General features: G+C 37.4%; 1 protein-coding gene across 2 annotated transcripts in view; it reads left to right on the forward strand.

Moving 5' to 3' along the window:
• The window catches only part of Atl1 (atlastin GTPase 1), a 76,167-nt gene that overhangs the window by 34,647 nt on the left and 29,165 nt on the right, over positions 1-12,355 (forward strand). For both annotated transcript variants that reach the window (XM_048362622.1, XM_048362623.1), the window contains exons 3-6: positions 4,181-4,428; positions 5,961-6,095; positions 6,883-6,987; positions 10,886-10,936. In XM_048362622.1, coding sequence (XP_048218579.1) covers positions 4,181-4,428; positions 5,961-6,095; positions 6,883-6,987; positions 10,886-10,936 — 539 coding nt within the window. The remainder of the gene's footprint in view (positions 1-4,180; positions 4,429-5,960; positions 6,096-6,882; positions 6,988-10,885; positions 10,937-12,355) is intronic.

Here is a 12,355-nt window from a genome sequence, read left to right on the forward strand (position 1 = left end):
TTGTAACTAACTGCTTACAAAGAAAGCTCTGAAAGCATTTCCTAATTTACCGCCTAAAGGGAAACTAACTTTTCTCCAGCCTGCCATGGCCTCCCTGCAGCTGGCCTTAATGCAAGTTGTAAAGAAAGTGCTTATATCTAACTCTTCTACAGATATGAAGAAATGGATTTACTAGAATAGTCAAGCAGCTTTTCAACAGATGATCACATATTTATGAGCTGAGTAACTTCAGCTTGCCAAATCTTTGTTTTTCTTGGTCTGACCAGTCAGTCAGCTTCAGCTTAGTCTTAGTTTTGTATTAACAAAGTCATCTAAGTATGAGTTACTAGTAAAGAGTCTGCTGCTGCTGAGGAGATTCTGCTTCTTCTTCCAGAGGTTTTAACCTAATTCACCCCACACTAGACCCCATGGCTGAACTCTAAGAATTTCACATTGTCTACCTAGCCACTTGCCCCTACATACACAATAGTTATGTTGTGTGCTTTTTTTAAAATTTAATTTTATTGTACAGAGGGGCTACAGTTACATACATAAGGTAGTGAGTACATTTCTTGTCAAACTCCTCCATGGTGTGTTTTTTATTGGTTGAGTGTATTATTTTATTGTGTGTGGGGGGGTGCATGTGCACACGTGCATGTGTGTGCTAGTACTGGTAAGCTAGTATGCTTGTGGTGCATTCTGAAACCATTATTAAAAGTCCTACTAATATGTTATAACCATGTCCTTGGCAATAAGCAAATGTTTCCAGTAGCCACAACCTTGATATTTAGAAATCACGGGGCTGGGAATGTGGCTTAGCAGTAGACTGCTTGCCTAGCATGCATGAAGCCCTGGGTTTGATTCCTCAGTACCACATAAACAGAAAAAGTTGGAAGTGGTGCTGTGGCCCAAGTGGTAGAGTGCTAGCCTTGAGCAAAAAGAAGCTAGAGACAGTGCTTAGGCCCCTAGTCCAAGCCCCAGGACTGGCAAAAAAAAAAAAAAAAAAGAAAGCATGTAATACTCATACCAAAGACTTAAAAAGCAGAAGAGTTGCACCTCAATATAAAAGGGAATAGAATTCCTATCAGATTTCTCTCTGTATGTACTCAAACACAGCAAGCATATATACAACAAACGTAAGTTAGAGTAAGCATAAGGTTGTTTTTTTTTCCCAAAAGACCATGGACTCCAGTTACTTTCTATATCTATGTCTCTGTCTGTATCTGTATCTATATCTACACACACACACACACACACACACACACACACACACACACACAATTTGACACACACCTCCACTTCCAGCTTTTTTTTTTTTTCTGGTTAAGTGGATTTGTCTACCTGGGGTGGCCCTGAACTGAGATCCTCGGATTTTAGCCTTCTGAATAACTAGGATTATAGAGGTTTGCCACCAATGAGAAAGAGTGTTTATTATACCATACTGGAAACTGTGTAGACAGCACTTCACCCCAGCTCAGTGCCTGGCGATCTTAACTAGGAATAAGGTCAGTGTCCTTTCATAGCAAGCCCAGTATTCCAGTGCCTCCAAAAGTACCAAGGCAGTGGCATTTTAGTAAGCATGCTGTTTTAAGCACTTGTACCTTGGGGTATTTATTGAAACTTTATGAAAACTAATGGTGTTTTCTGAGTATCCTTAAAGTCATTTTTATGCTTTAAAAAAGAATATTTTTTAATTCCCTAAGAGAAGATCTTAGCCACCTTCCAGATTGAAAATGTTAAGCCTCATAACTGCCCATGTTAATGGAAATATTTTCAGGAAAATGTTATGTTCCCACAGTGACATAGCCATACAGCTTCACTGGAATTCTTTGAACCACAGTTGAAAAGAGCCTCATATTATTTTCTCATGCATCCAAGATACCACTGAGAATTACTATAATAAAAGCAAATTATTATAATAAAGTCAGTGTTTAAAAACAACCCAACATACTAAGTTGTAGGAAGCTGTATAGATTCTTCTTTTTCTTAATGTGTGAATGCAGTAATCAGTTCATTATACAAATTAATCATTATTTTAAAATGTTTGCTTTTATTCCTTTATTTGTCCTTCCTTTTGTTTTGCTTACTTTTTAAATATAAATCTTTGTGATTGACTTTCATTCAGTCATAGTAAAGGAGCTGTTCTGCTAGATATGAAACTCTGACCCGGAAATAGTTTGTTTACAAATGACTTAGCACCAGGTTCCATATGAGCATGTGTTTCTTGAAGAAGATTTATCATTGTTGAATATACACATTCCAGAGGACCCGGTTGGACCATTTTTTTCTTCTTTTCTGGGTGGAAAAGACAATTTGGCATAACCTTGAAACTTACAACCCCCAAATTCCATTTCTGCATATATTCTCAAGTAATTTTTGCATATGTGTGCTTTGCCAACTTAAAAATTACTTTTGCCTATAATAAGTTGTGATTTAGCTTTGTGTTTCAAAGATGTTATTCTAAATAAAATAATGATATCTATCTAGGGTTTATGACTCACATTAAGTTTGTACCTATTTAGAGCTAACTTATAGGCAAGGAGCTTCAACACTAAGTTTCCTATTTTCAAAAAGGGCCTGCAGATGGGAGGAAAGAAGTATGCAAATGTAGTGGAGGTAGTGAATTTGTTCAAAGTACATTATACACATCTATGGAATTACATGGTAATTCAAAGATAAAAAGAATGGCCCTCTTGCTGTGGCTGAAAATATGGTAGGCAGATAGTACTAAAGCATGACTAAATACTAACAAATAGCGCCCGTTGTTTATTAAGTGTATCCTAGTTATCAGGGGGTAGTTTTTTTTTTTTTGTGTGTGTGTGTGTGTGTACACTAGGGGTTAAACCCAGACCTTGTATGTGCTCAGCAAGTGCCCTACCACTGACCTATACTCCCAGTTCAATCTCATTTGTTAGATGGTAGAGAACCATGGGAGCTCAAGTAATTTCTGTACCCTCACCTAGCTTGTAAATTGTGAAACTGGGATTTAAGCAAAGGTGCCTTTACTCCATTTGTGACATGGAAATACAGAATCCTTTATTTCTCATTTATAAAATCAATTTCTCTTAACTTTGCGGCAAGAACCACTCTGATTCATGGTTAGAGCAGTGGTCTCATGACAAAATGTTTTGCACTATTGTTCAGAAAGTATTGATGGTAGAGTACATCTATTAATGAAAAACTACAATTACATTCTAGATGTGTGATAGTTCAGTAGTCTGAATGATGGTAAAGCAAGATTTATGTATATATAATTAGCTTGTCAATTTCCTATGTGTCAAAAATACATAACAATAAAGGTTTTATTGAAAGGATCAAATGAGAAAGGATCCCTGGTAGAGCTCTTGGTTGAAAATTCCATCACTGTTAGTTTCCTCATACTATCATAGTGCAAAAATCTATGGTTTCTGAGTGTTTCTGTGTACTCTGATATGTATTTCAAGCTGAAGGAAGCAAACAAAAAGAAAAGCAAGTTTATAAAAGTAAAAGGTGGGTCAGGCACTGGTGGATCATGCCTATAATCCTATATTCTCAGAAGGCTGAGAAATGAAGATCACCGTTCAAAGTCTGCTCAGACTGCAATAGAAAAATCTGTGAGCTTCTTATTTCCAATTAACTACCAGAAAACTTGAAGTAGAGCTGTGCTCAAGGACTCCAAGCTGTACCTGGAGCTCAAGCCCCACAACCGACAAAATAAAAAGTGAAAGGTGGACTATTAGGGAGGTAGAAAGAGAAGGGGAAAGAAATGAGGAGGAGGGAGGGGGTATATGAAGCAGTAATATGGTCAAAGTACATTATAGGTACATATGGAAATGTCATGATGTAGCCCCTTGCTGTGTACAGTTTAACATATTCCAATAAAGAAAAGGAAGATTGCAAGGAGCCTTTATGCAAACAACTAAGCTTATTTTTATGGCATGGAAAAAGTGTGAACTAAAACTGTATTTTAAGTAGCATTCTTTGCTTTTATTTTTTCATTTAATGAAGAGAAAACTTTGCATTGACAACTTTCTTGAGGAGAAAATTCTCTTTAAATTAGTCATATAATCACAGAGACCATTACAGTATGGGTGACATTGAAATATGGTGTGAGAACAAACATTTCCAATTCTGGGGTGTATCAGACATTTGAGAGTTGAGAGGCACCTATTTTATGCTATTTGGGGATGGTAACTGAATCAGTTAATACTTTGTTTAACAGGTGGATTTTCAGAAAAGACAAATGAATGGAGCTCAGAAGAGGAGGAACCAGTAAAAAAGGCAAGGCCTGTTCAGGTCCTTATTGTCAAAGATGACCATTCCTTTGAGTTGGATGAAAGTGCACTGAATCGGATCCTTCTCTCTGAGGCTGTCAGGGACAAGGAGGTAGTTGCCGTATCTGTCGCTGGAGCCTTTAGAAAAGGGAAGTCATTCCTGATGGACTTCATGTTGCGTTACATGTACAACCAGGTAGGTAAGAAGTTCTGAAGAGGTTTTCTTGTTTCTATACTTCTTCCATGTGTGTTCATTTGGTAGTGCTTAATATTTCTAGTTCTATTATTATAAATCCTAAAGTTTGAACCTAAATATAAATATTATAATTTAAACTATTCCAGTCACAGTGTTTTGAGAACAAAACTTTTTTCTGAAGCCATTTCATTTTACTGAGAATATAAAGATATTTACACATTATTATGTTTAAAATATCAAGTAACTTTTGTTGTAAGTTTTTAGTTTTAATAACTTTTCTCCAACATTTACTGTGAAACTTTTCACATATGCAGCAATGTTAAAAGAATTTTGCAGTGAAGCCCTAGGAACCCACTACCTGCATTCCTCCATTAACATCAGCATCCTTGCTTTACAATGTAATTGTTCATCTGTTCATTCTTTCTAGCTATCTTGGTTTTTGATACATTTCTGATGAATTGCTGATATCAATACATTTCCCCATATTTCAATATATATCATAATATTACCTTGTGGTTTTCTTTCTTTTTAATTTTTTTTTTGCCAGTCTTGGGGCTTGAACTCAGGTCCTGGGCACTGTCCTTGAGCTTCTTTTGCTCAAGGCTAGCATTCTACCATATGAGCCACAGAGCCACTTCTGGCTTTTTCTTTTTATGTGGTACTGAGAAATTGAACCGAGGGCTTTATGCATGCTAGGCAAGCATTCTACCACTAAGTCACATCCCCAACCCTAGTTTTTTATTTTGAGGTAAAATTTACAAACAGTGAAACACAGATCTTAGATGTACATTTGCTGTCCCAATTTGACAAATGCATGTTCCCAAGCCCCATCGAGATACGGAATTTCCCTCTTAGTCCGTTCTTACCTTACCCTACTCCCCAGAGCAACTGAAGCATCACGCTATTTGAGAAAACAGTGTGACACAGAAATGAGACTTCAAATGACCTAGAATAAACCAAAAGCAGAAAGCTAAATTGAAGATTATAGAGTGGAGGAACATAAAGTTGGGAATGGACAACTTTTTTGTTTTTGTTTTTGTCCTTTTACCCAGAGCAATTCAGATGTAAATTTGAACATTGCCCCTAAAACTTTGATTACCCACCACTTGGGAGGTTGAGATAGGAGGATTTCTAGGTGGAGGCTGGTTTGAGCTATGTACTAAGAACCTGTTTCAAAACCAAACTCGGGCTGGGAATAGGGGCTAGTGGTACAGTGCTTGCCTTGTATTCATGCTATCATTTATCTTCCTTCTCCATTTATGCTTGCTAATACAAGTCTATCTCCCTATTAGGATATTATTCAGGAATGGTATCTTTCATCATTTTATTTCCAGACCCAGTATGAAATGTAATAAATGGTTGCTACTTTGTGTTTTTAGAATGAATCAAATGACTGTTTTAATCAACATAGGTACAGTACATTGTACATATATTGTTTTCTCTTGACTAGAGTTAGAGATTAGAATTGGAAAGTATGAAAAAATGTATTCACGCATATTCAGTTCTATATCATAGCCTTTGTTAATTTATAGGAATCAGTTGATTGGGTTGGGGATTACAATGAACCATTGACTGGATTTTCATGGAGAGGTGGATCTGAACGAGAAACTACAGGAATCCAGATATGGAGCGAAATCTTCCTTATCAATAAGCTTGATGGTAAAAAGGTATGACATTAACTTTTTAAACTGTGTTTTAAAAGTAAAATTGAGTTTTCACTTGCCCCAGCTACTTTGAACATGTTCTTTTGAAGACTAATTTTGGACATCTAACATCAGAGCTTAAGGGGAGGAGAGCAACCAATTGCATGATGCTGTTTACAACTCCTAGTGGTCACTGTAAGCAGTCATAAAGAAAATAGAATAGCAGAGAGCAAGCAAACCTTTGTGCTTTGTTTAAACACAGTATTTTTACATTCGATTACCAGTAAGAAGTCATTATTGTAACCAACTGCTAATTAATGTGTGTGTGTATATATATATATATATGTAATAAAAGGTTTTCTTTTTTAAATTTAATTTTATTGTCATAGTGATGTCCAGAAGGATTATAGTTACATACATAAGGTAATGAGTAAGGAATAACCTATTACATATTCATTGAGCCGCAATGTGGCTCAGGCCTATAATCCTAGCTACTCGGGAAGCTGAGATCTGAGGATAGCTGTTAGAAGCCAGCCCAGGCAGCAAAGTCCCCTGAGACGCTTATCTCCAATAAACCACTCAAAAACTGGAAGTGTCTCAAGTGGTAGAGCACTACTAGCCTTGAGCACAAAAAGGCTCAGGGACAGTGCCTAGGTCCTATCTATATTCAAGCCCCACAACCAACAGAAAAAAATTCATTGATAATAGGTTTTTGGTTTTGTTTTGTTTTTAAGCTCTTACAGTGTTAATATCATGGTAACCCAAATGCTCTGGATGTTCTGTATAATATCAATAATGTACTTGCCTGTAGGTTGCAGTGTTATTGATGGATACTCAGGGAACCTTTGATAGTCAATCAACTTTGAGAGATTCGGCTACAGTATTTGCCCTTAGCACAATGATCAGCTCAATACAGGTATGGGACAAAATAAATCTGTTTTGATGGATGTTTCTTTAATTAAAATTTGTGAACATATGTGTTTCTGGTAGTGCATGAAACTATGGGAATGATAAGATATATGTTATTTGGATCAATTAGTTTAACTATTTTTGTGTTTGTGTAATAACAACTGGTTTTGTTACTGTAGAATTACTGATCTATTTTCACATTGCTTTAGTGAGAAAAGGTTTTATTATTGCTGTTTTTTTCCAGTGTAAAGCCTACATATTGAATCCCATATGCAGATAAATATGTTATACTTAGTGAAACAAGTTTTACAAATACAAAATTTTACATATTTACTGGAAATGTAAAAACTATGTGTGTTCAGATTTTTGTGTCTATGTATCAGTCCTACGGCTTGAACTGAGGGCTTGAGCACTGTCCCTGAACTGCTTTTGCTCAAGGCTAGCACACACTACCTGAACTGCAGTTCCATTTCCAGCTTTTTTTTTTTTTTTTTTCTCTTTTTAAAATTGTTCTTATAAAGGTGATATACAGAGGGGTTACAGTTACATAAGTCAGGTAGTGAGTACATTACTTTTTGAACAATGTCAGCCCTTCCCACTCCCAGCTTTTTTAGCCGTTTAGGGGAGACAAGCATCTTACAGACTTTCTTGCCCAGGCTGGCTTTGAGACATTATCCTCAACTCTCAGCCTCCTGAGCAGCTAGGATTACAGATGTAAGCCACCTGAGCCTAGCTGTGTGTTCAGATTTTCTTTTTTCTGATCCTGGGGCTTGAACTCAGGGGCCTGGGCACTGTCCCTGAGCCTCTTTGTACTCAAGGCTACCTACCACTCTACCACTTCAGCTACAGCACCATTTCTGGCTTTTTCTAAGTAGTTTACTGGGGATAAGAGTCTCATGGACTTTCCTGCCTAGACTGGCTTTGAATCAAAATCCTCAGATCTCAGCCTCCTGAATAGCTAGGATTACAAGTGTGAGCCCCCTGCACCCAATGTGTGCTCAGATTTTTAAAGAACTCTCACATTTAGAAAAGCCAATGTGTAAAATTTTTATAAAGTAAGGAAAAGAATTTCTTCCCTTTAAAGTACAATTTTTGGGGTAACCCTGGGATTTCTAAACTGCCCTTAAAGTTCCTGGAGACTTTTAGTATAACCATGGAGTGAAGACAGAAAATATTTCTAAAGATTATTTTATGCTATTTTTCTATTTGCTAGAGAGAGCAGAAAGAGGGGTCAGGGAAAGCACAGCACAGATCAATTGTTGAATTGGCTTAAATGAGCAGGAAGGACAAAAGAGTCAGAATGAGCAAGTCAAAGCTGAGATACTGTGAGTAGTACACAGAATGGAGCAGCCACCTGGCAACAGGGCACCATATGGTTAGACAACAGCAGAGGGTAAATAGAAGGGGGAAAACAAACAAATTATTTTAAATAAAGGATCTTAAAATAAGAATCATAATTTTAACCTATGAATGATGAGTTTTAACAATCTTCTTGAATGAATCTTTAAAGTATAGCCTTAAGATCTATTTTCTTTATATCAGCAGTAAAATTCATTTATAAAAGCCAGTTAGGGGCTAGGAATGTGGCCTCGTATACATGAGGCCCTGGGTTCGATTCCTCAGCCCCACATATATAGAAAAAGCCGGAAGTGGCGCTGTGGCTCAAGTGGTAGAGGGCTAGCCTTGAGCAAAAAGAAGCCAGAAACAGTGCTCAGGCCCTGAGTTCAAGCCCTAGGACTGGCAAAAAAACAAAACACAGCCAGTTAGAACTTGATTATCTTTGCTTTTAAGTACTTATTATCTTTTTACTATTTAACTTTAATCTGAATACATTGAATCTTTTAAAAGAAAAAAATCTGCTTAGTAAGGACTATTTTATCTGAGAAATGATTTTCATTTAAATAAGTACCTAAAGTATACTGTTTGTATCAGTGTATTAGTATATAAGGTCCTTAACTTTTCTTTGAAGTTACTGATTTTTACCCCTTCAAAGAAAAAAATAAGAATGTTATTTTGATGCTGTGATTTATTCATGATGTAATAATTCAGATGTATATATGCTTGGTCATCAGAACTTAATTTCCATGTGGTGTAGGATTTCCTACAGACATAAATAAAATAATAGCTTCTAAAAATATAGTAATTTTCAGAATACAGTTTTCCATTTGGCTATGTTGACACACTTCTGTAATCTCAGCTTCTCATGAGATTGAGGCAAGAGGATCACAAACTTGAGGTCAGCTTGGGCAACTTAGCAAGATCCTGTCTCAAAATGAGAAAAAAAAAAAGTTAAGGACTGGAGATGTAGTTTAGTGGTACTGGGCTTGGCTCACATATGTAAGACCCTGTGTTTGATTCACAATGCTATGAAAACAAATTAACAATAACCAAAAAAGAACCAATATTTTATATGGGTTGTTCAGAGTTAGACTTGGAAGAGTGGTCATTTCACTGGCTTTCCCCCCCCTCCCCCTTTGTTCAGTCGTGGGGCTTGAACTCTAGGCGTGGGTGTTGTCCATGAGCTCTTCAGCTCAAGGCTAGCACTCTACCACTTGAGCCACAGCGCTACTTCCAGTTTTCTGGTGGTTAATTGGAGATAAGAGTCTCATGGACTTTCCTGCCCAGGCTGGCTTTGAACTGCGATCCTCAGATCTCAGCCTCCTGAGTAGCTAGGATTGCAGGCATGAGCCACCAGCACCCAGCTTCACTGACTAATTTTTTGAGAGAGATGGTACTGGGTTTAAACTCACCTCTCCAAATTTCCTAGGCAGGCACTGAAGCACATCCCAGCGTACTGATCCTGGGGCTTGAACTCAGGGTATAGGTGCTGTCCCTAAGCTTTTTTTTTCTTTTTTTTTTTTTTTTCTCAAGACTAGGGCTCTACCTCTTAATCCATAGCTGTTTCTAACTTTTTGGTAGTTAATTAGAGATAAGAATCTCTTGAACTTTCCTGCATAGGCTGGCTTAAAACCTCGATCCTCACATTTCAGCCTCCTTAGTAGCTAGGATTACAGGTATGCGCCACTGGTACCAGGCTTCTACTGAGTAATTTTCCAATTAGATTTGTAAAATAATTTTAACATCTGACTGCACAGCAGGTAGCTTTGACATTTCTGCAAAAACTTAATGATCATTGTACAAGTACTATCAAATTTGTTTTACTTCAGAAACATGTCAGCATTGTAAAGATATACATAAGAAGATAATTTGTGCAGTAAATGATATTTATCAAAAAAATAATAAGCCAGGCATCAGTGGCTCATGCTTGTAATCCTAGCTACCCAGGAGGATGAGATCTGAGGATCACTGTTCAAAGCCAGCCAAAGCAAGAAAGTCCATGAGACTCTTATTTCCAATTAACCACTAGAAAACTGGAAATGATGCTGTGGTACAAAGTGGTAGAGCACTAGTCTTGAGCACAAAAGCTCAGGGACAGTGCCCAGGTCCCAAGTTCAAACCCTGTGATGGGCACAGAAAGGAAGGGAGGGAGGGAGGGAGGGAGGGAGGGAGGGAGGGAGGGAGGGAGGGAGGGAGGAGGGGGGAGGGGAGAGAGAGAGGAAAAAAAAAGAATCAAGGGCTGGGAATATGGCCTAGTGGCTGGCAAGAGTGCTTGCCTCATATACATGAAGCCCTGGGTTCGATTCCCCAGCACCACATATATAGAAAAAGGCCAGAAGTGGTGCTGTGGCTCAAGTGGCAGAGTGCTAGCCTTGAGCAAAAAGAAGCCAGGGACAGTGCTCAGGCCCTGAGTCCAAGCCCCAGGACTGGCAATAAATAAATAGATAGATAGATAGATAGATAGATAGATAGATAGATAGATAGATAGATAGATAAATTGAATCAAAGAGGAAGTGCTTTCGGATGATGCTGGTGATCACATTTTGACTTTTTATTTCATCGTCAAGGTATATAACTTATCCCAAAATGTCCAGGAGGATGATCTTCAGCACCTCCAGGTAATAGTGTTTACACTATTTTGTATATCTGGTAGTTTTTGAACATGTACAGGAAAAATCTGGGAAGAATTTAGAAACATAATCTAATAAGTATTATCCTGTTTTCAGAGGGCATCTTGTTTCAGTCTCATATAGACATAGTCTTTCAAATCCAGTTTTCACATTGTTTTCTGCTTGCTATCAGAGGTGTGTGTTTGTATGTGTGTAGCACAAACAAATAAAAGTAGAAAAGGAATCTTTGGTTTAAATATGCTCCCAAATAGTGCTGAAGTTTTACGTCTTGTAAGGGTTGGTGTGGTATCTGTTACATGATAGATTCTTTTCACCAATGGACCACTTTATAGCTAAGAACTATCAGAGGCTACCCCGATGATAACTCCAAGAATTCTGAGATCTGAAAGAGACCTCAGTGTCACCTATTTTGTTCCTCATATTTTTTAAATGAGAAAAAAATGAGCTGAAAGAAATAAATGATTTGCTAAAGCTCGTATAACTAATTAATAGTAGGGTAGGTATTCAAATAAGGTTATCTGGCTGGTTTGGGTGCTCTTTCTGCTCTCCAAGCAGAACTTGGGTCTCAAATAAATAAGGTTAGATGTTTCCTAGAGATAGTTCTTAAAGTCACAAAATTATTGTTTCTCTGGTAGGTCCCCCCTATTTATTTTATAGAAATTTTACTTCAATGTTATTTTAACAATCTGAGCCAAGTAGCAAAATGTGAAAAATGTAAATTACCAAGGATGATAGTGGATAGTAATAGATGATATGACATTAGGAATATCTTTTGAAGTCTGTATCCTGCATTGCTACCAAACATGTTTCTGGTACATCACACTATTATGACAAATAGGAAATACACCAAATAATTGGGGGTTTTTTCATAGAAAGTAATTCTTTGAGCATGTGTCAGAATCTAGCAACCTACTTTCTAAAGTAATGACAGAGCACTATTCAATGCCAGTTCAGGAATGTCTACAAAAGAACTCATTTCGGACTTTGATATTGAGTAAGCAATCTTTCTTTTGAGATTATTTCCTACTAATAATACATCACCCCCTCTCAAAAGTGATTGTGAATTCAAATTATGTTGGCATGTGGTTCTAATGAGGGTGTCTAATCACTAGGCTGGCTGCCTCTTAGACATATCCCAGACTTTTTATTCTGTCTCTGATCAGGTGCTAAGCAATTTGCCCTTTGCTTTCTAGACTCCCACTGCTCCCCTAGGAAAAGTGGTATAGTGCCACAGGTGCCATTCTAAAGGAAATAGAAAAGGGGACTCCTGTATGCCAGCATTGTTCCCCAGCTCTAAGAAGCTACATGGCTTCTTAGTCTTTTGCATGAAGTGGCATTTCCTGTGTTTATGTAAGAAACCACATACAGTAAGTCTAGATAAATTCTGATCAGAGACTCCTTCACAGT

The sequence above is a fragment of the Perognathus longimembris genome, chromosome 14 (genome assembly GCF_023159225.1).
Source record: "Perognathus longimembris pacificus isolate PPM17 chromosome 14, ASM2315922v1, whole genome shotgun sequence".
NCBI lineage: Eukaryota > Metazoa > Chordata > Mammalia > Rodentia > Heteromyidae > Perognathus > Perognathus longimembris.